Source organism: Pterocles gutturalis, unplaced genomic scaffold (assembly GCF_000699245.1).
Source record: "Pterocles gutturalis isolate BGI_N339 unplaced genomic scaffold, ASM69924v1 scaffold48615, whole genome shotgun sequence".
NCBI lineage: Eukaryota > Metazoa > Chordata > Aves > Pterocliformes > Pteroclidae > Pterocles > Pterocles gutturalis.
Window position 1 is genome coordinate 7,756 of NW_010145133.1, and position 26,866 is coordinate 34,621.

Below are 26,866 nucleotides of genomic sequence, written 5' to 3' on the forward strand. Positions count from 1 at the left end.
GACCATGAAATGTAAAGAACAAGTAAGAAATAGGAGGGAACTGGAGTTACTCAGGCTGTTTATTTAAAGCAGAAAGGTACAAATGTCTTCAAACAATACTATTTAGATATTTGTCAAGCCAGGGGGGAAAGAAAACCAAACAAAAACTCAGGGAATTGTAGCTCTGAAAAAAACAACAGAGGTTTAATACTCAAGTGAGTTGTTACAAAGGAAGGAGAGAAGCTGAGTAGTCCAGTCATTACAGAACACAGTCCATACTTCTAGATGAGGGAATTACTTTAGTTTTATCTTCTCAAAAGCATGTTTACACATATTACGTTTTTTCTCCACAAAGAAACATGCTAAGATTGAGTCCTAAAGAGACTCCTTCAACCCAAAAGAAGTTGATTTCTGCTCTTTCCTGCTTGCTGCTGTTTAAAAAAAGGAAGGGATCAGCAACATACTTACACAATGAACCAACTGTGGTCCGTCTTCTTTTTGACCTTTCTTGATTAGCTTTTTCAGAAGCCAAAGAAGCTCTGGTTTGAATATTTCTTTTTACAGGGTTCTGCTGGGATTCTGCAGCCTTTTCCACTCCATGAAAGTATTTCATGTGATAATGCAATAGCTTGGCTTTGCGGAAGGATTTTGAACAGTCCAAGAACTTGCATCTAAACTTGTGATCTTGATCAACTGTTGCAGCTTTTTTTGATGCAAGAAAATCTGCTCCCCTACAAGGTTTTGTTACTGTAAGAACAAAACAGATAAATTCCCCCATGCATTTGCCATATTTATCAAATGGTTTCCTAAACTTAAAACAACAAAAAAAAGTTAAGAAATGAGCATGCATTCAAACATGTTAGCTATGAAATGTTAAAAATTAAATTCTAACGTTGTATCTACCTTTAAGATCAATAGCTTTTAAGGGGAAAACTCTGCCCTATGGTGCCCATAAAAATTGGTTGTCGCGACACCAGTGGCTTGGTTTTTTTTAATGACTTACTGTCAGAAAGCGACATTTTGCTTTCATAAGTTCCTTGCCCAACAGCTAATATTACTGTATTTAGTGCTACTATAGATATGAGACTGAATTACACAGAGATTGTGACTTTCAGCAGAACACTGAATTTTATGTTGTATCAAGTATTTAATTGTTTATGACTGTTCACGTCTTTCGTGAAAGCACTTCCAAGGAAAACAGTTCTGCTTCTTTGCTTTTTAACTGTTTTCTACCTGCTTTCTGGATGCCTTGTCCTACCACCAAAGTCTGATTACTGCCAAAAAAAAAAAAAAAAAAAAAAAAAGGAAGCAGTATGTTAGAACTACATTTTTCAAGTAAAATGGAAATTTACTTCAATTTTCAAGTAGCAATGAAAGAATGGAACTAAGCAAAAGGAAAATTCTTGCATCTGTTAAAAAGTGTCGCCTATGAACTGTAGTTAATTACTTTCTCAAAAAAATCAAGAGAAGTTTTCAGACTCAAATGGAAGAACATTTTAAGGCATCTGTTTTACAGGGCACTGCTGTGCAACCTAGTCTGGTAAACTCCTATTTTTTGTTCCAGCATTTCAGAAACTTTTAATTCATGTTTTTGTTAAGAAATACACAAAGGAAACATTCTGAACTAAGACTAAAGTAGATTACTGTCACCAATATCTGTATCCAGCACAACAGAGGAGAGGTAGAAATCGGGACACACGCAGAGACACAGGCAATTATCCATCACTAATACACACACAGCATCAAAAAATCCCTCACCAACGAGAGGAACACGGAAAGGTGTAATTTTTACGAAACAGCTTCCAGATATAATTTTTCAATTTGTTTTGCCAGTACTAAAATTTAATTTCCTTACTTACAAGTATTTTCAAACTTGGAGGATTAAGAAAGAACTGCTTAAAGCTAAAAGCAAGACCTAGCAACAGTGATGCAAAAGCAAAGGTATGCAGCACGTGAATGAAACTTAAAACTTTATATCAGAAGTAGCTGAAAACAAGGAACATAAAAGGACCCAGAAACATTACAAACAAGAAAGAAAGAATAAGACTTTCTACAAGTGCAGATATGCAGGAATGTATAGAATGGGAGAGTTAAAGGTAGTGTCAACACAGTCTTGCTGCAAGAACACAGGATGGCTTATTCAGGAATTTTCAGTGTGTAGCACCAAAAATGGGGAGTGTTACTGAGTTGGATACTTAGAAGTTATGCCATAATGAAGAAAAGCATCCTAGATAGATGTATCTGAAGCATACTCAGTTTTTAAGTACTGTGTTATGACAAAGAAACAAAACGAAGTCATTCACAGAGAAAAAACAAGTAATGGTACTATGGAGGCTGATGTACAGGGAAGGATTAAGAAGTCATGCACATCAGAAAGGTTAAAAAAAGAAACAGTTAATTTTGAGAAGAAAATAGTAAAAACAAAGACATTGCTTTTGGGTGTTTCACAAAGATGATGACAAGGAGAAAGAGAAAGCCATTTTGGCACAGCCGTGTTAAGAACATCCTGACAGGGATGCCGCTTCAAGCGGTTATGGTAATAAGATTGCAACAAAGCCAAACAACTGGATCACACTTGCAGAGTGAAAAAGTTTGCCAATATCAAAACTGAAACATACTGTACACCATCAGAAGTTGCATTCATAAAGAACAAAAAATATTTCAGGAACAGTCACTGAAATGGCCTGGGGGTTTAGTGCAAGCAAGTGCAGAAAGGTTCTCTTGATTATAAAGCTAAAAACCAGTAATCAGGAAAACGGAAGAGAAGTACGTTTCTATTTAAAAAACACCACCAAGATGGGAAAGCTTAACTGCAGCAGAAGGGCTTCTGAAGATTTAGCCAAAAAATACTACAAAGATGACAAGGGAAACTATTATACCATCACACAACTGTCACAGTGAAGCCCTGTATCCAGGCTGAGAGCACTTCCTCTCCATCGAGATGGACAAATTCTTGTGAAAACACAAGGAATGGCTTTAACTGATCAGCTACAAGTTAGAAGAGGAGCACAGGATCATGTCAGACAAAGTTTAGGAACAGAGGTAACAAAGACACGAGGTGAGAAAGGAAAAAAAACAAAAACATACTGCAACATGCAAAAGGAATCTATTCAGAGCAATAAAAACCCACATAGTTTGAAACAAAGTTTAAATTATTATCACCTCCACTACCTTTGGGGGTATTTTCTTTCTTTACAAGTAACACAACAGAAGTCCCTGCTGCCAGGGCAGGGCAGGAAGCCAAAGCCCAACTGCCACCCAGGAGGGGCTCTGCAGAGCCTGGGCTCCCAGCAAATGCGCTGACCCTGACTCATTACACCAACATCTAACGGGGGGGAACTTCCCTCCTTACGTACAGATACGCTTTTTGCTCACAGCACGTGGCACTGAAACTGGTTTCTATGGGAAGTTTTGCTGTATAACCTTCAGGTCTTCAGTCACTTGCCTTTTCAGAGGAGCTTGGTGGGTGTTTTCGCACAGAGGAAAGTTAGTGATAGACCTACCACCTGCTATTTCTTCCATGTTTATAACCAAAATTCAAACTCCTCACCTGGCATCCAATTAGCCATTATAATATTAAGCCTAGACACTCAAGGTCAAATAACAGTGTCTCCCTTTATGGTCACTACAGAGAAAAAACCATCCCTTCAGCATTCAAGTCAGCAACCTCTCTTGCTTCTCATTGTGCTGTTATCCAAGGTTCAAGCTAAGACCACGTTTATCAGTAAGGTTCCAGTAAAACCTCACCATGTGAAGCTTCAAGTCCACAAGAGATTCCCCCTCCCCCCCCAATCCTTTGAATTGAGTCCTGCTGGGACAGGAAGGTTAGGCAGCAGCCCAGTATCTCACTGAATGACTGCCATCCTGAGGCATCTTCTGCAGCACACTGGCAAGCTATCCCAGAAAGCCCACAATGCACGGAGCACTCAGCATTTTCCCCCAAACAATGCTGGCCTTGCTCCGTTTTCTAGCCATTAGATCTTCACACACAATTGCCTGTTAAACTGATGAGACTTCTAGTCTCCATTTCCTGGTCTCCACAGAAATATTAAGTGAAGATCAAACTATTCCTTCACCTGCTGTTAAACAACTAAACACATGAAATCTCTCTAGAACTTACATTCTCCAGTGTTTCCAACTGTATCATTTTCAAGATTATTTTGTCACCATTGCCTCTCTTGAAGTGAAAACATAAATTTTATGCATCCCAGCAGTAACTGCACAGGTGATTCTGGATAGCAATGACAAAACCTCATTTCTCAGATTTCCATCTGTTCACACAAATGTGAAGTTGACCTGTGGGGTCTAACGACACTGGTTCAGCGCTGTCAGTCCCAAAATTCTAAGAACCGTTTTGGAGCCAGTGCTTGCTTGGGCTCATCTATTCTCAGAACAGTCCCCATTTTAAATACAGCCTTCTACTTAGCCCAGCTGACACTTTTTACAGTGTGCTCTGGATCACTTCACACCATTACGCTAGCATCTTCACTAATTACTTATTTCTTTGGTCTTATTTCTTCGGTCTTATTTCTTCTGAAATCTTGTGTTGTTTTTCTTGAGTTCACCAGAAATATCCCCGTTCATCATTTTAGCACGCAAATTATGTTTTTTCTTTTATTTTTAAAAACCTCTGTCTTTCAAGATCTCACTTGTGAAACAAAGAACATCTTGCCTAATTGCTCTTCTCAAACTACTTCAGGTAAGGACAGCATCCAAGCATTTCCAGTGTGTTCTTAATCCACTCAACTACATAAAGCATATACAGCATGAATAATCACACGTTCAGAGTGTTGTGATTTTTGAGCCTGAAACATTACTTGACATTGCAAGAACTACTCGAGACAGTATTTAATCTGATCCTCCACTCAGCATTTTCTCCCTGTGCTGGCACTAAATTTTTAACAATAAAAACAAGGAGGTCTATACTGCACAAAAAGCTTTTAAGTGTGCAGTGCACTCCTGTGCAAACCTCAACATACCTTTAGACGGGACTAGCAGCTGGGTGGATGTAAAGGCTTTACCTGCCCTTTGAGGTGTAACTGAAACATTGTGTCCCAATCGTGGTGTCTAGCTGTAAGAAACTAAGTGAGCAAGGCAGGATGGAATTCTTTATGTACTGTATTGTTAGGCTTAAAATGACAACTTTTACACCACCTTGAAGGAATCAAAGCTACCTAGATAAGCTGCAGGATATACAGCTGCTCTCTCAAACTGGATGCAAAGATATTATGCTTCTCTTTAACTGAAACTCAAAGCTAAAAGTGACAAAATTCAAAAAACATGCGGTAAGCATACGGCAAATGGAATCCCTGACGCATGTCTATGCAAATAAAAAAAGTAATCTTAAGAGTTCTGGGAAATACAACTACAGACACGATAGCAGAACTGTGCAGAGCAAAGACAGCTCACCTTCCAAGTCAAATCAGTTTGTAGAAATAAAGCCACATTAACAGCTGTAGAGTGCTTCTAAGCTTGTTTTCACATATATGAAAAAGAGCTTTAACTGGCTATAAAAATGTGCCAATATATTGTCAGCTTGTTTTTTCAAAAGACAACTTGATTTAGCTAAATCCCAATCACTAATTCCAGTCCTTAAACATTAGAGCCCAAAAAGAGCAGAATAGGGTTTTTAGTAGAGGTAATTAATCAGAATTTTGCTGAAAATATTAAAAAAGGAACTTAAGTTTTGACAAGCAATGCAATATTGCACTTCCAGAACATATTACAGACACACACATTTTAAAAAAACGTAACAAACACATAAACACTCCAAACTGTATTTGCTGTTACAAATGTCGGCAACTACTGTAAATCTGAACAGTCTACCAACCAGTGACTGGGAAAACACTGTTTAAAAAGAGCTTTTGTCCTTAAAAACTCCTGATATTTAAATACTGTAAAAAAAAAATAATAATCACGTTCTTCCTATACATCATGCAAGTTAAAACTAATACTACCAGCGTGCATCACTCACCCATGCCAAAACAACACTGACACAACACACTGAAGAAAATGAAGGTTATTAATTTTATTATGCTTTGTAGTATTTTCCTACAGGAAAATAATGAACTCCCATCAAGTGACTAGAATTAAAGCCTACAGACAACTAAAAAAGTACTGGATTACAATGCTGCACTTCGATTCTAAGTATGAGAAGTTACCTTTGACCTTAACTCCCATGCTTTATTTTGTGGGAATCTCATAGGGAAGAAATACACCTTTTCCCCCCCACACCACCTACTCTGACAATGTACTTCTCCACTTTCCAAACCTCAACTCTCTTAAATACACATGGCAGTCTGAGAACATAACTGCTTGACATACAGATATTAGTATTTGGAAAGATGTCTATCTGTTCCCTTGATAATTACCCACAAAGTTCACTCAGCTTTCAGCCTCCAAAACCAGTTATTTCTTCTAGGACAGCACACTCGGACTCCCCCTCCTCCCCCTCCTGAAGAGCAGGAAGCCACTGGTGATTTTCTGAGGTGTTTTTAGACCCCACACCAAGGGGCCTCCATCACACTGCTGTGCACACACGGTACTACCTGGTGAAAGCCAAAACGTGACTGTTCCCATAAGGCAGCTCATCGGCACCGGAGCATACAGACACAATCCCACAAGACAGAAGCACGTACAGGAAAACATAAACCCACTTCTGACTACAGAAGATTTATCCATGATGGGATCTATGTATTTCAAAACTCTGGTATCAACAAACCACTTGTTAACAACATTTTTAATGCTGGTTAAGTATGGAAGTGCAAATTTTTGTATTTGGATTTCAGGTGATGGTATTTACTCAAAAAGACCCTGCACAGTTCTTAAGTCCCCATTCTTAAGAGTTTTCTCCAATAAAATCACCTGCTTGCCACATCTAGATAGGCATGCAGGTGCATGTCTGGCATTTCTAATGTCAAGTAAGATGGCTTTAATTCAATGAAAAAAGCCATACTCAGAAGTGTGGATTTTCAGCACAAATATCACAACTGAAGGTCACAATTCCATGTGAGTGCGTATTCCTGAATTAACTTTCATCTAGCTCGCTCAAGCATGGACAGAAGTGCCGATGACAGGAGTGCACAGGCTGTATGAGAGGCTCTGGGTAGGTCACGGAACCAAGTCACGTTCCCACAGCTGTACATCTTGTACCCAATTAAGCAAGCTTAGGAGAAGCCCACATCCCGCACACATCAGTGTGGCTGACACTGCACACGTAGGTATTACACATTCAGCTGGAACTGTCCCCAGTTTAAGCCCAAATTACAAATGCTCAGTAATATATACATCAGAAAGTCAGGTCTAAGTGGTAATAAGGGCGAAAGATATCCAAAGGGATCACAGTTTTTTGAACTCCCAATGTTTCAGTTGCACCCCAGCCCTATACTGGTGTCCTGCCCATCTACCTGCTGCCAAAATTATGCTCCCCAAATGCTGAAAATGCAGAATTGAAAAATACTACCTTATAGCTTGCAAATGTACAGGTGAATTTATCTCCCTACTTCATCCCTTACAAAACACAGCATCTCACCCCAACAAATATGATACAAGTTCAAGGGGACAAAAGAAGGCAATTGTAAACTGCATCTATAATCTCAAGCAGAATGTAAATATGCAAGCAGAGAAAAAAAAAATCTGCTGGTATTTTAGCTGAACCTAAATTCTTAAATCTGTCAATCACTTCCCTAGTTTTTTCCATGGAAAAAGATACTTGCCCATCAGCAACAAATAAGTAACATTTTTACACAACTGTTTGTATCTCTTTGTTCTTTCACAGTCACTAGAAGGGATTTGTTTGCTGTAACCCTTAACATACACCGCAGAGTACATACTAACTCTCACTACATTCTAGCCCTGAATTCAGACGCCCAAACTTTTCTTTTTCTAAAATAAGTACTTTCTGAAGATGACCATATAAGCTGTGACAACACCCCAGTTCGCATACACCAGAAAATTTTTTTAAACACCTTTGATTTCATAGTTACTTGGAACTAAGACACTGTGAAACAGCCCGAAAAGCTCTGCAACCTAAATGAGTACTTAAATTCAAAAATAGATGACCTTGCAGGAGGCATTTTTTAAAATAGTATTTGACCACTGACCCCAAAGCTTTGTAATTACACACGTTACAGTAACAAGTAAAATCTTCTTTATTTCTGAGATCCATGTCTACTTCTAGTTTATTTTACAAAGGCAATGGCAGCAGATGCCTTCCTAATGCTGCATTAACTGTTTGGAAGAACATCTGTAACTATGAACAGTTTTTTCCATACTCTTAATACCATGTGTTCTTTCAAAAAGCCAAGATTTACCATTCTTCAAATTCTCAGACCTCACCAAACAAAGCTGTGGCTTGCCAATCTGTAGTTCAATGAATACGTCCAACAGATCATACAAAAGAAGTGACATCTTAAAAATGCTGCACTTCAAACTGAAAATTTGCAGGAATTCACAAAATAAAAGGCTAAGTAGTTGTCAGCTAAAAAACACACCTTAAGACATTAAATAAGTCTGTCATGCAAAATCCCTGCTTTTTATCATATCGTTTTCCCACATAAAGCATGTCCGACAGGTGACTGCATCCACTGTAGCGGAAAGCTTTGCCATACCTTCTCTTCTATTACATAGCTTGTCAGAGGCTGAAAAGTGAGTATTTTCAGACATAATAAAAGTTCTTTCAGTTTTCAAAACTACTATATCTCTTAGAAAAGCTGCCTCTAATGTGCAAGTCTTGCACACTTCACCTCAGAGCAGTTGCATTCACAGTATCTGTCTGGAGCCATGCCTGTCCCTGCACACCTTCACACATGCCTAAGACCAGAGTCACAACAGCCACCACTCTTCTGCTTGCCTAAAGCACAAGATTCCAACAGGATCAGGAAGCATCACTGCTTTTTCGCATTGCTTTGTACTCCCAGTGACACTGTTACACTGCAGTAACTCAGAGGAAGTATTCAAAGTGTACATTAAATCGGTTCTACCTGCTACAAGAGGGGGAGGAACAAATTCATAGCCATCCTTCCTTTGCTTCAGAGATTTGCAGGCAGTCTGTCAAATAGCTCACGTACTCAGAGCTAGTACTGAGAGTAACGGCATTTCCTCTGGATCGGAGAGATTAACATTCTGTTCAGGAACGACAACCAAACAGTGGCTTTACCTTCGTGAGCCAAAACAAGCTACAACCCAAAAGTACTTTACAAACTGGAAGGGACACAGCAGCCTGACTAGCAAAAAGAATCTGCAGCCACTCTGTCTTCTGAGCTCACTGCAAGAAAGGCATGGCCCCAACACACATCAGCTGAAGAGACTCTGGATACACCATAATTAGCATACAGGTGGACACATCAGCAGCCTGATTAAGGAGAGCAAGATCAAAACAGGCTTAATTTTTAACGAGTAAAAGACCATGTACACCTCAAACCTGAGGAAAACAGGAAAAGAGGCAGATTCCTTCCTGCACTGAAGGTGCACATCAGTGGCAAAGGGAGAGCACATTTCATTTGTACAGTTACGTAAGAGTGGGTAAAAGAGGACACGTGCAAGCAGGAGCATGAATCTTGAATAACCAAACAGGACAAAAGCTAGCACATACAGATCACTCTAGCAATGCTGAGCAACTGTAAATCCCTCTAACTGCTCTGTTCCACGTAAACTTCTTTCATAGAGCAGAAACTAGGGAACCTGTAGTTCGAGTTTCCCCAGTTAGCTGCAGATCCAAGTATTAAAGCTATGAGAAATAATCCCAGGACAGCACTGTTTTGGCATAGTCTACTATCTGTATAAGAGATTTTAATTTGGAAAAGCAAGGTAAGTACAGTCTCCAGCTAAGAGAAGATAGAATATACACATTATTGAGACAGACACTGAAATGTTTGAACTATTTCATAAATTTGCACTAAAACCTCAAAATAGTCTAGGGCTTAAGTATAACAGAAGCCAAAACACTGGGATATAGAAAAGCACAGTCAAGATTGCCAAACATCAATACTACCATATAACTGCAGCACAGAAATGACAAAAGAACATGATCTTTTAAAATGTTAGTCCAACTTAATCCAGAATTACAAGCATCAAATTGAAACATGAAAACAAGCATTTGTTAATTTCACCGTTCACAGGCTAAAAATATTATCCTCAGTCATTTAAAAATTACTGTTTCCACTGTTTGGAAGATTTCTGTCAATCTCCAAAGCATAAGATCAAAACTGAGTCCATAAGGAATAAAAATGTTTTTTCCGCATGGTTAACACTGCGAGAATGCACTATTTTTGTTAGTGACACTCATACAAACATGAAACACCTGGCATCAGTCATCTTAAAATATGCATCAATATTAAATATGAAAGCAAAATTTTAACCTGTAGCAGCAGAAGGTTCTTGAGTTCTGACAGTAACAGAGGAAGACTCAGGGTCTTCAACTTTTTCCTCCTGTAAACTGGCATCTGTACTGAGTGCTGTGCTATGCGATGTGTTCCCAGGAGATCCTTGTTCACTGAAACTTTGGTCAGATTCAACAGGAATTTCTAACTGGACTAGAATGGAGAAAAAGATTCTCATTGAGTAAAATGCACACTAAAGCATATTCCAGAAGCCTGATGTCGTCGTTCATCGCATTACAGTGGAGAAAAATATCCATCCATGCTGACTGCTCACTGCTGAATTAACACAAAATTAAGTTTTTAGAACACACCTACTTGTAGCAACCCTCTAAATTTGGAGCTGCTTAGAAACACACAGGCTGCTAACTCTTTATAGCCTAAAATGGGACAGGTCTCTTCAAACCATTATCAGAGCTCACCCAGAAAGGGAAAGGGAATGAAGCACACAGAAGAAAAAGGGAGCATCATCTCCACCCAGTCTAAGAATAAAAGCATCCTGTTTTGTGTTTTTAGTGTTCAACAACAGGATTAAACTGTAAATTTAACATTCGAGTTACAAAATTTTGACACTTTTAGATGGAAAAAGTAAATACCTCGTTTTCACAAGCATAACTTGCATGCTTTAAAAAAAAAACAAAAAAACAAAAAAAAACCAAAAAGAAACACACCCAAACCACAACATTTCCCTGAGGTTATTCTACAACCTACGGAGGTCTCCTTTTGCAAGGTCAGTTATCCCAGCCAGTTATCCCTCTACTGGAAAAGCTCCCACCATGCAACAGAATGCTACAGTTACTGACCGAGAGGAAATCAAACGCAAAAGGCAATCAAGGCAGCAGAGAGAGATATAAACTTTACACGAGTTTTCTCTGCATTGCTAATGAAATATCAGGTTTTAATTGCAGATATAGAGCCTGCAGGTTATGCAAGTAAAACTATAGTGCTTGCAAGAACTAGATGACTACCATGCCACCATAAATCCAGAGTATACCAGGAAACTGCTCACCCTTCTCAGATTCCTTTTGGTTAGAGACTGCGTTGTGCAAAGGCTGAATTTCTGTTGAAGCTGTGACATGATCAGTATTTAAAATCTCATGGCTAGTACTAGATGAGAGTCTTGAAGATCGTCTCCTGATCTGGTCTCTTTCAGGTTTATCTGAAGAGTTCTTCGATTTTTCCTGAGCTAGAAGAGAGAAATTTAATGGTACCATGCAGTTCCAGGATTACTGAACAGTTCACAAGCAAACTTTAAAGACCTCCCCCTCCACAAACAGTTTGGAAGTGTGTTTTTTAAGGACCAAGGCTAATAGCAAAAGCTAAACAGCCCTGGTGACTAGACCTCTCTGTAAAAGCTACAATCACATGAACAGTTATAAATAAGCATGAAAATAGAGCAAAAGCCTATCTTACATGCGTCTCAACTCTTAGTAACAGATTTGAAGTAAGAACACAGATCAGAATTCTACTGGTAAAAAACATTGGTTTAAACAGCAACTGTCCCACAGATATAAGTAATACCAGAAAGTTAGATGAGACAATCCAGACACACAAACAACTTTTACCCTAAACTGGACAGTGTATGCACACTGAAGTTTTAAGAAGTTGTGGTCCTAAGGAAATTCTTCAGATCTGCATCTGCTTGTTCATGATACTACTACAGAGAATATAATTTTCTTTCTTCATCAGCACACTCAAAATCTTCAACATCACTACACAGTATACCAAGATGAAGTAGAAGCAGTGACATGAATACTTATCTAGTATTAAAGTTTCTTTGCTAAGCAATGTTGTAGATCCTCCATCTAGTAAACTTGTTTCTATAACTAGAAAAAGGGGTTTATAACCTTCTACATATTAGAGGCAACATAATCACTGGCTCCCCTATGTCTATGAACTTCTGCATCAAGACTCACAGCTTGCGGTTCCTTTATCTAAATCCAGCTTCCAAGATTGAGGAGGGAATTTCAGCATGACAACACTACCAATGAATGGCCAATTTAAGAAAAACAGGTGCTGAAGTTCAGCCATTTCACATATCACAGTTCAAGGTTAATACTACAGGCCTTTTTCCCCCCCTTTCACTTAAGCTTCAAGAACTTATATGTACAAATACTGTGAGAGTTGAATACCAAAAGATACTCACACAAGTTTTTTTCAATCCTGGGACGCTTTGATGGAACTTCGCCTCCTTTAGGTATCTTCCGATGTCTTAACTCCAAAGTTATGGGCTGCAGCGTCTGAGAACTTGGCTCTACATATTCAGATAGAGAACAAAAATTGACTATATATGAAGCTGCAAAATTCTTAAAAACATACATTCCCAAGCCTCATAACTTAAAACATGGGACTCGCATAAATGCGGTTTCACCTGGCATTCTAAAGTCTACATATTAGTAATTAATCCTACTGCAAACGTGTTTTGTAATATATGAAGATTACTTGCCTAAATCTAATCTCTGACCAAACCACTGAAGCCCCAAATATGACTAACAAGTATGCTCTCAGCTGTCCTAACCAAGCCTGAATGAAGATGAGTTTAAAATGTTTTAGAACTTTCTAGAAACCTAGGCTGTGAAAGAGCAAGATGCTTCTCCTTCCTTTAGGTTAAGTTTACAAGGGTTCTGATATATGGCATAAACGTTTAAGTTTAGCTACATACCGGTTGGAGGTGTTATCGGCGGTCTTCCACGTTTTCGTTTAGTTTCTTTTGTGTTTTCCTGTGGACTCTTTACATTGTCATTCTCAGGCTTCTTCTCAATTTGTGTATCTACTGAATATTCCATATCATTCTCTGATATATTCTCTTTATCTTCTTTTCCATTCTTAGATATATTCTTTTCTGAGACCTTGCCTTTTTCTGAGATGCCTATCAATTTTCCTTCTTTATCAGGTTGCTTAACTCTCTTCTCAGTCTTCAATGTCTTTTCATCCTTGTCTTTCTTTGCATTACCTGTTGCTTTCCTCTGTTCTTTAAATTTCTCCCGCTTTTCAGGAGATGACAGAATTTCATTACCTTTTTCCTTCGGCTTACCATTACCCACAATATTCTAGAATAAAGAGAATGACACATGAAAATTAACTTACTGTGATCTGAAAGTCCTCCCCGCCTTTGTACGTAGCAGACTTGAATCCTTGTCCATTTTTTTCAAAGGATAAAAGCATATACTCTGTTGCAGCCCACAGACTAAAACTCAGAGGCACTTGAATTAAGGACTCATGCAGCTTCATCAGGACAGTGCAACAGATTTATTCTTTTCACAACTCAACGGCATAACAGATTTCCTGTTTCTTCATTCTCACGTGGAGGTTAAGTCCATACTAGCTTGCACAGTACTACTTAAAGCCTACTTAGGACACTGAAGAAAGAATGGGAGTCAAGAGCACAGAAAAGGGCAAGTAACTCAATCACTTGGATGCAAAAACTGTCTTATTTTCACAAAAGTGTCTCATTTTGAACCAGTGTTTAGCTTGTACTTATCACTGGTTATGAAACGTGCCAAGTAAAGAGTCACATAAAGCAACTGCAATCACCAACTTCATCAGGGACCACATGATGTTAAAATTTACCCAAATTTAAAAACAAAACTTTAAACTTTGTCTTTCTGTAATTTCTGTTCAGCGTGAGACATGAAAATCCTTAACAGGCCCTGGCCAGCAAGCTGCTGATACAATATTCAACTGTAATCTCATTTCCCCAGGTTCTAACACCAAACAAGGAAGAACACCCCCGTATCAACAGGTCGCTGCTACTCAATGTCCCTTCCATTTCATGATCAGGTTTCGTATTAACACCACCTGGGGGCGGATGCTAACTTCAGTTTTTTTCCCCTTCCAATGATCCTGCTACAGACTGTCCCAGAACTCTGCTCTGATGGACAGAAACCTTCTAACTTTACACCTGGATTCATAATTTACATTCGGTTGTGTCTCAGCACTGCCTTTAATTGAACTAACTTCCCTCTTCCTATTGCCTAATAACCTGAAGCATTAAAAAGCAACCATACTGCTTTCCAGCCATAGTTCTGCAAGGCACGAGCTTTAACTTTGAACAAGGATCAGAGGACGAGAAAGACTAAATACCTCTTAATACCTCTTTGGGGAAAGAAAGCAGAACATCTGATTTGAGTTATATAAAATTCTGAGAACACAGTTAAGACTCGCTATCTCATCCTACCACACTACATCTTGCCTCTTCCCACCCCAATCTTCCTGTCTGTATGTGGCTTACATGAACTGGTATCTTTTATGATTGCCATTATCAGACCACAGTCCTAAGGAGTAATCTTGATGCAATAAAGTAGTGAATGTGCAATCTGCTCTACCCTCTATGACATTATTTCAACCATACCTGGCACGGAGGTGATTAAAAAAACCCCACCTTTTAAAAACACGAGATCAAATTGCTGTATATTCCAAGAAAACAGCTAGGCAAAGGGGAAAAAAGTATTTCACCTTCTTAGGTGTCTGAGCACCACTTTTACCAGATATAATAAAAAAATCTGTCTTCTGTAAATTCCTTAAAAGCCACAGCTACAGAAAAAGCTCCAGTGGAAACTGAAACATGAGTAAAAAAACCTCAAAAAAAACAACCCAGAGACATTAAGTTTCATCAGCTGTGCTGCTCATAGAACCATCCAATTTGAATCAAGTATGTGGTACTGAACACACATGAACCATCAAATTATTCTCAGGAAACTGAACCATAGATATAGTATGTCTGAATTACTTCTTGATGTCATTGAACAACTAAAAGCTGTGTCCTGGCATAAGTACATTCACACTGTGCAAGTCACTAGCATTTTACCATCACTGTTCAATATAGCATGTTACACCCTCTACATAGGGAGAGAGTAACAGTCATTAAAGACAATACAACCAGCTCATATTGCTCCCTTCAGAAATCAGGCGGGTTTGGTTTTTGTTGTTTTGTTGGTTTTTTAAGAACAGCTAAGATATGAGCCATGTGTGTCTTCATGGCTACAGTCTCTCCTACTGATGAACAAGAATAAGACACTTTCCTTCCACTGCCAGCACGCTGCTACGTTAGTGCGAGTTGTGAGGTGAAAGATTACTAGACAGCTTCCTTAAAAGTCTCAAGACAGTCAAGTAGTTATTCTGGAAAAGAACAGTCTCTGTCCACTCCGTATTTCCCACCCCTTAAAGATGCATGTATATAAACTAATCCCAAACAGGTGAAACAGCCAAAGTGTGTTTCAATAGACTACCACTAGCTTTAGTATGCACAATCTGAATCTTCCAATGATTTCTAGAAAATTTTTACTTATGTGTCTATCACTTTAGTTCAAGAAGTGCATTCAGGGGAATGTGAGCCTGAGAGCTTTGCAAATCACACCATGAAGATCTGCACAACCTTTTCATTTTAACAGTTTTTATTTCATGTGCATTGTATGTTAGCAACAGCGATGTTTCATTCATTTCATATTTTAAAATTCATCAAATCTAGCCACCTGAGCTGTTAATTTTAGAACAGCAGCACAAACAACACTTACCTGGTCTTTGGAAAAAGCTTTGACATGAATGTTTTTGACTGTCTGAACTACACCATCATAAAACTTCACAGTGTATGTACCTAAAATTTGAAAGTAAAGCATCAGAGTTTAACGATCAGAAGTCACTTAACAGAACAAGCATCCGCTAACAGCTCCAATACTCTAGCTGCATACTGAGCTCTAGATAAAAGCTGCCTTATCTGCACTGTTAGAAACTTCAACAGGAGAGGTCTTATCACAGGCCAGGTAAGGGAGAAACAGTGAAGTTACAAAAAAATAATTACACTAAGCATAAAGGTGCATGTTTAAGAAGGGAGTTGCTCCTTTAGATATATTTTTCTCACAAAACCCCAAAATATTTTTGGTAGAATATTCCAACAGATATTGGAACACAGTTTTTCTCCTTCATCTTACAACATACAGTCAATCTAAATAAAGCACAGCACAAGAACAAGTCCTTCACGGTCGGTTACTAATATTCAAACAGGAGAAGCATGGCTGTGCTTGCCGCCTACCCTCCCTATTTGTAAAGGGTTTTTGCAGCTGTGACACTAGTTTTACTGCAGTTGCATGCATCTCTTGACAATAAACTTAAGAAGAAACAAGTTTTCCCAAACACATACTTACAGCAATTACTGACTGGATATCCCAGCAGAAAATTATTTTATCTCACAAAAAGACTAAGAGGTTAGGTTAAAAAGTTGATGGCAGACTAAAAAATATAATTGAAAATAGAACTTTTCACTGTTGTTTTCTGTCTGCTGTATTCTCTCTCCACTGAAGCAAAAAGGTTAGAGTACAATCAGAGATGCATTACTAACAAGCATGACAAAACCGAAAGTGACTCCTTACCGTCTTTGTTAACAGAAGTAACTCTGGCTGGATAGAAGCGACAGTCAGACCAACATGCCAATACCTGGTCATTTATATGAAATCCCTACAAGACAGTAGTTAAAAGTGTTTTAATCTGAGAATTACTGAAAAATACAACTTCATTAAAAGTATTAGTTTTCCTATATTTAAAATAAATAATAAAACTTATACAGAAGGCAACACAACAACAGTAAAGCACTTTAATGGTATTCATTCATATAACTGCACATTGAACTGTCACATACTCAAATGTCCTCTATTTTCTACTTACTGCACAGCCTTCTTCCTCATGTAATCCTTCTTTTCTTAACTGTATCTTCTCTAAGGGACGCAAATAAGGACTGTCCCAACAAAACCATTCATCATATCTGTGGTTCCAGCGTTTGAAATGGATAAGTACTTTTCCTTCTTCATAATCAATTTCTTCAATGTGAGCTGGATACCTGGTCAAAAGGTAGATTAAAATATTTCAAATAAGAGTAAGGTAAGCTGTCTCAGACACTTAACTACAGTACAAAATATTACACAAATGGGGCCTGCTGCATGATCAAAAGCAGAATATCTGAAGATCTGCTTGTTTGGGTGTGATGAGGAGCCAGATTACTACACCTAAGAACACTTAAGTTTCTACAATCTTAATATTACTTGATGTATCACTTGTACAAGCAATAAAGATGTTACAAAATGACTAAAAGCTCAGCATAGGACAAATCCCAAACATGAATGGCAAAAGCAAGCACTGGCTGCAGAGAGAGGAGACAGCTAAGGAGTTCTTAGTTTGGCGTGGAAAAAGAATGTAACTAGAGACGAAGTCAGAAAAATCTTCCCTATACGTAGAAATTTCACATATACCCAAAAATGATAGCTTCAGCTCCCTCTTACCAGGATTAATACCTGGAGGTCAATACACTCACTCCTCTCAGAGATATCCATCAACAGGTATCATCAATCATCTTCCCAGTGTAACAGCAAAAGTCCACCAGGCATGCTAAACCTCATCTACATTCTAGATTCTCAAAGTTAAATTTCATCTGCAAAGGCCGGGGACTTTCAAATAAAAATATCTCAGTACATTAGAAGTACAGGAATCTGAGAAGAGTCAAATCCAGGTGTTTCTTATCAGGAAGACCTTATAAACTATGAATTTCTTTAATTGCATTGGTAATTTGTAACTTCAGTGAGTATTTCAGAATCACAGCATATTTTGCTATCCCAACTGAAGATAACATTCCAAGAATTGATGTTTTCCCCTCCACAATAACAGTGCCAGGAGAAAATCTTCACTTCTTTTCAATTACTTGTGGAAGAAAGGTCACTGAGTTCTTGAACAAAGGGACGAAGAAGAAAAAAAAGAAAAGAAAAAAAAAAAACAAAACCCCACCACACAAATCCACAAGTATTCTTTACCTGATAAATCACACTTAAAAAGATAGAACAAGTGGTAGAAAGAAATGGCATCTTGAAAGGATCAAGCCTGTTGTTAAAAATAAAATCTAGACACGTCAGAATAAAGACTTCACTGCAAAAACAGAGTACCATTTTGCAGTCCTACACAGATTAAAATAAAAGCTACCTACAGATGAAATTTTTTAGCAGATCTGAGACACAACCAGTCATGACTTGTTCAAAAAGAGCTACAAAGACTAAGGCCCTGCCTAACACTCGATGCCACACACCTCAAGCTGTGCCATTAGTTCATCCCAGTATATTACCACAACATACGCAGCAAAGGCTGTAGAGGAGAGGAAGACAAATGGGAGACACATATGGCATGGGCATCTCTAACTGGTTACCAGCTTCCTAGGAAGGAAGTAATTTCCTTCATGTGACAGTCAACAGATTTCATCTTCAGGTAATCCCAAGCACTGTCCCACACAGGTTCATGAGGGGGGAATATTCAGTCTTTCCACACTTAACAACATAGTTCTATTCAACGTAGTTTATTCTTAGGTATCTCAGCAACTGCCTATCACTAAGCACAGGTAATGACAAAAATCAGTATCCAGTTCCCTGCAAAGCACAGGAAAAACAGGGGCAGGAATTCCCAGGTCCTCTCAACAAGAGACTAGCCAGAAGGACACTTTTGCCATCAGGACTGCAACAGGCCTAGGGCTTGTCCAGATTCTCAAAGATCAAGAGAGAAGTTAAGTTGACAAAAATGACGGAGTACTGGCTCAACATTGAGCTAGCAATCCAGTCCCTGCAGCTAACCACCCCTGGTAAACACAATCCAGTCACCTTCTCCCACTGGGAGCGACAAGCCCAAGCAACAAGAACCAACTCCATGATGCAAGACCGTTCCCTTTACCCAGTAAAAGGAGGAGCCTTCTCCACCAGAAGAATCAGCCCAGAACCACGCACCATGATCACCCGCACCTACCCACCTCACTTTCCAAAGACGCTCTGATAGGGGGAGACATGCTGATTTATCATTAATAACAGCAAAAACATACCTGACAATGAGACCAAATTTCACCTGGCTGAAAGCCAGTGTGGGTGAACTGGAGCTCTCAGCCATCTCCTGGAAAACATGCTGCAAAGTCTGAACAAATCTTCTTCTGAAGCAACCAACATCAGTAAACATATGTCCAGTGCTCTTGATTGGAACAGTAAACCTATTAGAAGCTGTGCTCGATCTGTCCAGAAACTTTGACAGCCCCTTCCCTGATGCCACCTTCCTTTCAGATGCAAAACACTGCGCTGGCAACTTGGAAAGGTTCCTAGGTTCTCACCAGCTCTGAGCACCACACACCGACAGTGCATGCTTCCTTCCTCCAACACTTGTTCCCCAGCCTTCAAAGCACTGAGCAAGCATGCCACATCAGCATGACATCACAAACCATGTGATTTTTTTTAAGCAAGAAAAAAATACTACGGGAGGATACACAAAGTGAAAAGCCAACAGCTGAAGCTAAAGCCTGAAAAAAAGAGCACAACTGGCATGTGTCCAGGGATGGTCCAACACATCCTCCCCCAAACCACAAAGGAAGCATTTAGCTGACTCCATGGGTCTTCAAGACAGCTAATTATCCTGGGTAAGAAATCCCCAACTGGTACTGATCTGAATCTTTATCTAATATACTGCAAAAAAAAAAAAAGCTGAAATCAGACAGAACTTCTTGCAATATACTGGGAGGCCAAAACAAATAGTTTTCAAGCTCAATTCAAAAGGAATTATGAGCTTGTACTTTTCAAGCCCTTATGCACTTGCTAAACAGTAAGGGAAACCTCCAAGATGCCCAAACTGCTGGCATTAGTTTTGATAAGAACCCAAGTGATAACCAAACACTCCAACAGCATAACTCTCAGCAGATGGGGGTTAGCAATAATTGGCAATGTCAGACTACGGCTGTCAGAGCACAGCAAAACAATATGAAAATGGGCTGATGATAGACACAAGTGTAAAACCACCCTTTTCTGTGAAGAGGTAAATATCTGGAAATTCAGAATCAAGGTGCTGACTGAAGGAGTTCCTATCTCTCAGTCCTCAACTAGTTTGTCTCCCGTCTCCTTTCCTATATACCACAACAGAATTGCCTTAAACCCCCTCCTTCTCAGAGCTAGGAAGGGATACACTTACTGCAGTCAAAGCAATGCTGAGAGGAAAGGAAACATTTGGAAGAAACAGGACTATGAAGGACAACAGCTACAGGGAGGGTTTCATCTTTTCAGTACTGAGACAAGGTCCTGACAGCATAAGCAATTAAACTCATGGGACCGACACAATACTCTTAACAATACTAATCTTGTACTCAAGATACTCCCATCAAGTACTCTTCTCCAATACTCAAGAGCCTCAACCAGAATCAAGTCTCTTCATATCCATTTTACTTGCACAACAGACAGAACTTGAAAGCGTTGTAATAAGGTAACAAAAGAGGTGCCATCGTTTGCCTACTGCAGGCGTCTAGTACACAGTCATCCTCTTTTCAGTGAGAGGATGCCTGCAGACAGCCAGCACTGAAGGGTTTAAGCGATCCAATGCAAAAAGTTTCAAGAAGTCAATTCCGCCAGAACAGCATGTACATGTACGTTGTTACAGCCAGCCTCGCTGGGATCTCTCCAGTTAGAACTGCACTACTGGAGCAGTCCCACCACTCCATTCTCTGAACTAAAGCAGCCTGTACCAAGAGACCCTTCAGCATGCACAGAGGCACCTCCTGATGGTCAGAGCCCTCCCTCTTTAGTGTCCTGAGGTCAACAGACACTGTCACAAGCCTTTCATGACAGCTTTGATCCATCAACTAAGCCCTAAGAAATAAGCCAAGTGCTAAAAGTACTCACTGTACTCCCTGGAGTTTGAGCCTAGGAGATGAAAGACAACTGTAACAGGAATTGAAGTGCACTTCCAATACATTACGATTCCAGATACAACAAAGCAACCTTTGGTAAGAGCTCTGAAAGATGCAAAATTAAACTTCATACTTCGGCAAGGAACAGACTCTGCACTGACTACTCTGCTGGCATACACAAACATTCTTCCTCTTCAGTAGGGTTGGTATCACATCCAAACACCCTGAAAGTCCTGAACCAGGGTTTCACGGCACAAGCCACTGCCATGAAAGGCAGGTAAATGGGGCTCTGAGATGAAATGCTTTCCAAAGCACTACTGCCATTTGAGAAGCAATACTGGCCCACGAATTGACTGGTGTGTTTGGTCCCAAGCACAGAAATCAAATCCAGCCCTCTGGTCAAACAAGAGACTTCTGCCTATGTTTAAGCGCCAACATAGCAACAAAAGCACACATAAGAAAAGTCTGGTCCTCTGAAGGTCTAGCACTAAAAAAAACCAAGTACCAGCAAATTAAAAGTTTTGTATCCACACAAAAGCAGTGCATTGTAACCACACCAGAGTGGTCCTGTTCACACAGCAGCTGAAAGTAGCAGGGGAAAAAAGAAGTCTGCTGTCCTCTGCAAATCCACACCCAGGGAAGATCTGCCAGCCTGTCACCATTGATATTGCTAAGAGAAAATAAGCCCTTGACTCTTACAAACCCTGAAAACAGAAGTACGTGGAGGTCACCAGTCAAGAAAACATGGACTTTCTGACCCAGGTTCCAAAAGCTTAGCAAGCAAAAGAAAACTTTCCAACCTGGAGAGTTAATAACTAAGTTGCAAGATCAAAGAGCTGCAAAAGACTGTGGATAGGACTAGTCATTTAAGATCAAGCATTTTTTAAAAACCAAACAACATGGCTTGGTTTTGCACATGCAGTATATCTAAAATTCAAATTTAAGCCAAGGGACACGTGTAAAGTACAGCAGGTGTTGAATTCCACCCCCCAAGTTTTCCCATTTAAGAGCTGTGTACTCCCATACTTTGAGACACTCTTAGCCAAACACGTAAGAATTATAATAGCCATGGACACATTAGCCCTACTCCAACACGGTCTATACTAAACTGCATCTTTAATAAGCCTACATTACAGACAGGCTAAGAAATCTCATTTTTGTAGGCGTGACCATCTTCTTCCCATATAAACAAAGCTCAAGAATACAAAAGATGCATGCAGATTCAGATCAGAAGTCCTACCTATGCAACTCTCAGATACACAGGAAAGCCAACATAACATGCAAGTATGATTTAATGTCCATACTTCCTGTTCTTTCCATAAACAGCTATGTTTACTCATTTTCACAATTCCAATCCCCTTGTACCTGTAAAGTAGAGAAACATTCTGCATGCAACCAGGATGTTTTGGATAAACGTCCCTGTCTTGAAGGTAGTGCTCCATCCCACTGGGACGTCCAGATGGCTTTCCACACTGCAACTTCCACACACTTAACCTGCCAGCAGGTTGCAGAGCCTGAAGTACAATCACATCTAACCCACACAGACTCTTAAATGAAAGTCAACTATAGCAGACTTCAGGAGAAAGAAGGTATCTTAAGCAACTAACAAATCCCAATTAATTCCTGGATTTAAGCAGCCTTTGTCTCCAGCAATTTTCATTGTATGCCTCATTCACTGACCATTATTAAATGTTAATTTTTGAGCTGACTTCCAAAAACAAACAGACTTAGAAGGCTCAAAGTTAGCCCAAGTAACTTTTAGGCCCCCTTTCCCCTTCCTACTGTAGTGGCTAGCCAAGAAAAGCGTTCTTAAGTCTGCAAGACAGGATCCAGACAAGACTTCTTAGTGGGGAATGTGTTTCCCCACCCAGTTCTTTAATTCTAAAGCTGAGTACTCTCACATGAGCACAGGCCATAACAATTTCAATCAGACTTTGAAGCCTATGAATTCACAACAGCAATGGGAAAGGAAGTAGTGAAGAACCACCTTGGGTATTCTGTACTGCAATGGATTTATCTTTTCATAATGTCTGCTCTGCAATCTGTGTATAGCAGAGAATTTAAAATGTGAACTTGGAATACTGGAGTCTGAAGTCAACCAGATTTATGCGCAGTCCTGTTTCCTAGACACAGATAGCACCAGTATACTTCTTTTTTAAGGAGCAGCACAACATATCAGCACCTATCGCCCATTTCAACCACTGGTATATAAACTTTTATAAATTAACTACTTTCCTACAAATCAATGACCAGGACTCTAAATATTGTACCAATACAAAATGTTTAAGGTATTAAAGAGTTAGAGTTAATATAATATGAATGGTTTTAAAAAAATACCAGTTTTTTAATCTGTCACGGGCTTCCAACTGGGCTCCCACCTCAAAGTTGATCCCTCTTCTATTCGGAGGATGTTTTGTCATTTTGTAATATCAACACTGCTGATTTTATTCCCCTGAAAAATGCAATTAAATATCAATCACTAATCAAGACATACACAAAATAAGCTTAAGCACCATAATCCCCAAAAGCTAGATGTTAAGGGACGTCTATGTTTTTTATTTGCAGAAAGTAACAGGGGCAATTATCTCTTAAACCAGGGTTCCCAAGTGACAGGGTGTAGAAGCAAACATGTTAAAAATGGTAGCTACTGGACCATGAAAGACTGAAACTCAACCTCTGTCTGCTGGTCTAAGTTCCAGGTCAATTAAGAACTCCACAACCCAATGTGTGTTCAGAACTGAGATAGAAGTTTCACGATATTCTCTCCCCGCCACCCCCATTTTGATGAAAACAAGGAATCCAGTAAACAGGAAGTGGGCAAAACCAGACACAATAATGATCTTTCAACAGCTACCACACTAGTGAAACACCCAGTAATGCTATGTCACCTCATCACTACAAATGCAATGGACTTCAAAGACGCTACAAATATGTAGTTTCTTTAACCAATTTTAGAAAACTGTTTATACTGCTTGCGTATTTGCATTGCTTTCTTACCACTTCTCCATCATTTTAACCAGAAAATAGAAAGTCTTTGTTAAGGCATGTTTCCAACAGATAATACAAAGGTTTAAGAAATCTTGCCAAAGTAGTTTCTTCTCAAGGAAACTCTTTAGTGGAAAGCCTGATCAGGAACTATTTTTCCCAAATTTTTGTCAGTCACTTCCCACAATTATAAGATACAAATTATGCTGCATTCCTGTAGTCTTCAAGCTCATAAGATTAAAAATACGAATAAGTTTTATTCAATACTGTGCTCCCTACCGTAATGCTATATCTTGAAGATTCAATTAAATATGTATAAAATGGATGTGAGCTAAATTTAAAAAACCCCTGGTCTCACACTACAATAAGGAGATGTGTACTGGCAACAGAAATAAGCAGCAGTATTTTAGTTCACACAATGCATAAACAGCAACAATATCAACTGAGCTGCATCTACAAAAGGATAAATGTTATTTTATTAATAACTACTCTAAGTTCAAGTGTGGTTCAGAAATCAAAGATCTTTAGGAAAGTCATAAAGCTTCTATCACAATGAAAAGCTACTCTGTTGACACAGTTTTTAAACCAGGCCATTTGCCAAGGGCTGGCCATGGAAGCATCCCCACCACCTCAACTATCATAACCACCTTCCCAAGACGCTTCTATACCAGAAGATGATCTGCTGTTTTCCTCTAAAGCACTGCTTTTAGACTTATCTTCACTACTGTTAAAGCAGCCTGCAACAGAATGGGGGGAAAAAAAATGCTACTGCCTGTAAGCTCAATTCACAACACAGTGATTCACACCAAAAGAAAAAGTATTTTAGCCACCTAGGAACTGAGAAACACTGCAAGTTACTTTTCTAGAGTATCTGATAACACATTTTGAGTTTGCCCAGCACAGACCTGAATCAGCCCAGGAATGACTGTCTTCTAATGGGGCTAGAGGTTGGGGCAGGGGAGGTTCACCTACCACCTCCATAACTTTTAATTGGGAAAGGTGAAGGGGAAGAAATTAAGGAGAAGTTAGGATGGTTGGGGTTTTATGTTCTGATGAAAAATAGACAATAACAAATTAAAAAAAAAAAAGCTGGAAACCCAAGAAGCAAGTGCAAAGCTACGTTTTCATTTTTAAACAGTTTATCCAACCACGCCTCAAACATCCACCATTTTCTCTGCATATTTACATCCTTAAAGTAACACTTTCTCGCACTAGCAATAGAATTCCATGCCTCCAAATGTGGAGCAGACACACATTTTGCTTATCACTTGTAGGAGTAATTACAGCTGCAAGATGACTCTTGTCCTAGAAAATTTATTTATCCTTTTCACTAAGTAGAGACATGCAAAGACAACATACTCCTGGAAGTACATTATTGAAGCTCTTTGCAGTGGTCCCCTTCAGTAATAGCTCCAATCCTGAAGAACGGGAGTAATTTCAGCTCACCTACTTCAGTAACTTCAGTAACAGGATAGGGCTTCTACAAATAAACACCAATTGTCTGAGAAAGGCCTTACTATAGTTTCAGTCAAACATTTTAAAAAAATGTTACTATCACAACTACAGGGAAATTTGAAAAAAACAGCAGAAGCCATTTAAGCATATTTACAGAGGCTGCAGATTCTGCCAAAAATCTGAACTTTGTCCACGTTACAGCTAGAGTCAGCTGAACACCAGCATTTGTCAGAGCACACACGTACTGCACCTCGCTAACTCAAGCTTGTTACAAGGCAGCTGATCAGAAAGCTGAAAGAGAGGAGACACTGTATGGGCAAAAATCGCCTGTCACTGCCCCCTCCCTCAAACTCTTCCTTCCTCTCCCCTCCCGAGTTATGAAACTTGTGCTGCTTTGTGTTCCATCCACATCCCACTACTGGATTTACCTTGATCCAGCAGTCCCTACACTTGGCATGCCCTGCAAAGCAGGCCGTCTTCATCTGCAGCTAATTTCAGGAGCAGCCTCCTCAAGCTGACACATACTTGGTAGAACATTACAGAAAATAAAACGGAGGATCTCAACAATTTTACCCTGAAACATACAGCCTTAGAACAAGGCTGAAACCCTACAACATGACCTTAACTGGGAGCCACCACCCCACTCTTCACAAACAAGGCCAACTGGTAACACTGAAGCCCATCCACGTTTCACTGGCATGACCTTGCCTATATGGAGAACTTCATTCCTCAGAAAGCAAGCACTGAACACAGGGGCTTGCCTATAAGATACTATGTTTCAGCTTCTGTCCTCTCCTGCAAGGACTACTTAAAAATCCGGACCTACATCAAAACAGATTGTTAACAAACAACCCCAGACTACTCAGACAGAGTCATAGCTACAACTTGGAAATAGTACTTCACCAGACCACATCTTCTAAAATTTTCATCAGCAAATGAATTTGTAGTTACTTAGTAACTACACCAAAACACAAGCAGGCTTTTCACTTTAGTAACTCTGTGAATCCACAATCAACACAAGGGGTAGTTACCAGGCCTACCCCCAAAGCTGGATGGCTTTTATCTCAAACTTCCTATTAGACCTGTTTCAGGAACAAATACTCCAGAACTTAGACAAGTCTCAACTTCCAAAATAAAATATTTCTAAATCTACATCACTGAAAGTACACATTTCTGTTGTTTAAAAGGAAAAGCCTTTTCTTTTCCACAAAAGTCACCGCGAGGTAATTTAGCTTTTAAAGACTATTCAACTATTCAAATACTTACACATACCAATCAGGATGGCACACTTAGATCACGACAATGCAGAGGAGAATACACTTACATTAATATTGATCCCTTCATGGATCATGACTATTGTCTTTTAAAACAAGCTTTCTGCTCTGCTAGCACT

The 26,866-nt window shown here is 39.3% G+C and overlaps 1 protein-coding gene across 1 annotated transcript; it reads right to left on the reverse strand.

The window, feature by feature from the left end:
* Positions 1–447: 447 nt before the first annotated feature.
* On the reverse strand, positions 448–23,485 carry LOC104458115 (PHD finger protein 20-like; the record flags this gene model as incomplete). Its single annotated transcript, XM_010085293.1, has 9 exons — positions 23,371–23,485; positions 17,013–17,184; positions 16,721–16,805; positions 15,869–15,948; positions 13,018–13,405; positions 12,502–12,609; positions 11,365–11,541; positions 10,338–10,511; positions 448–726 (listed from the first exon to the last, which is right to left on the reverse strand). Coding segments are annotated over exons 1-9 (1,546 nt in total), but the record flags the coding sequence as incomplete, so codon positions are not given.
* Positions 23,486–26,866: the final 3,381 nt, after the last annotated feature.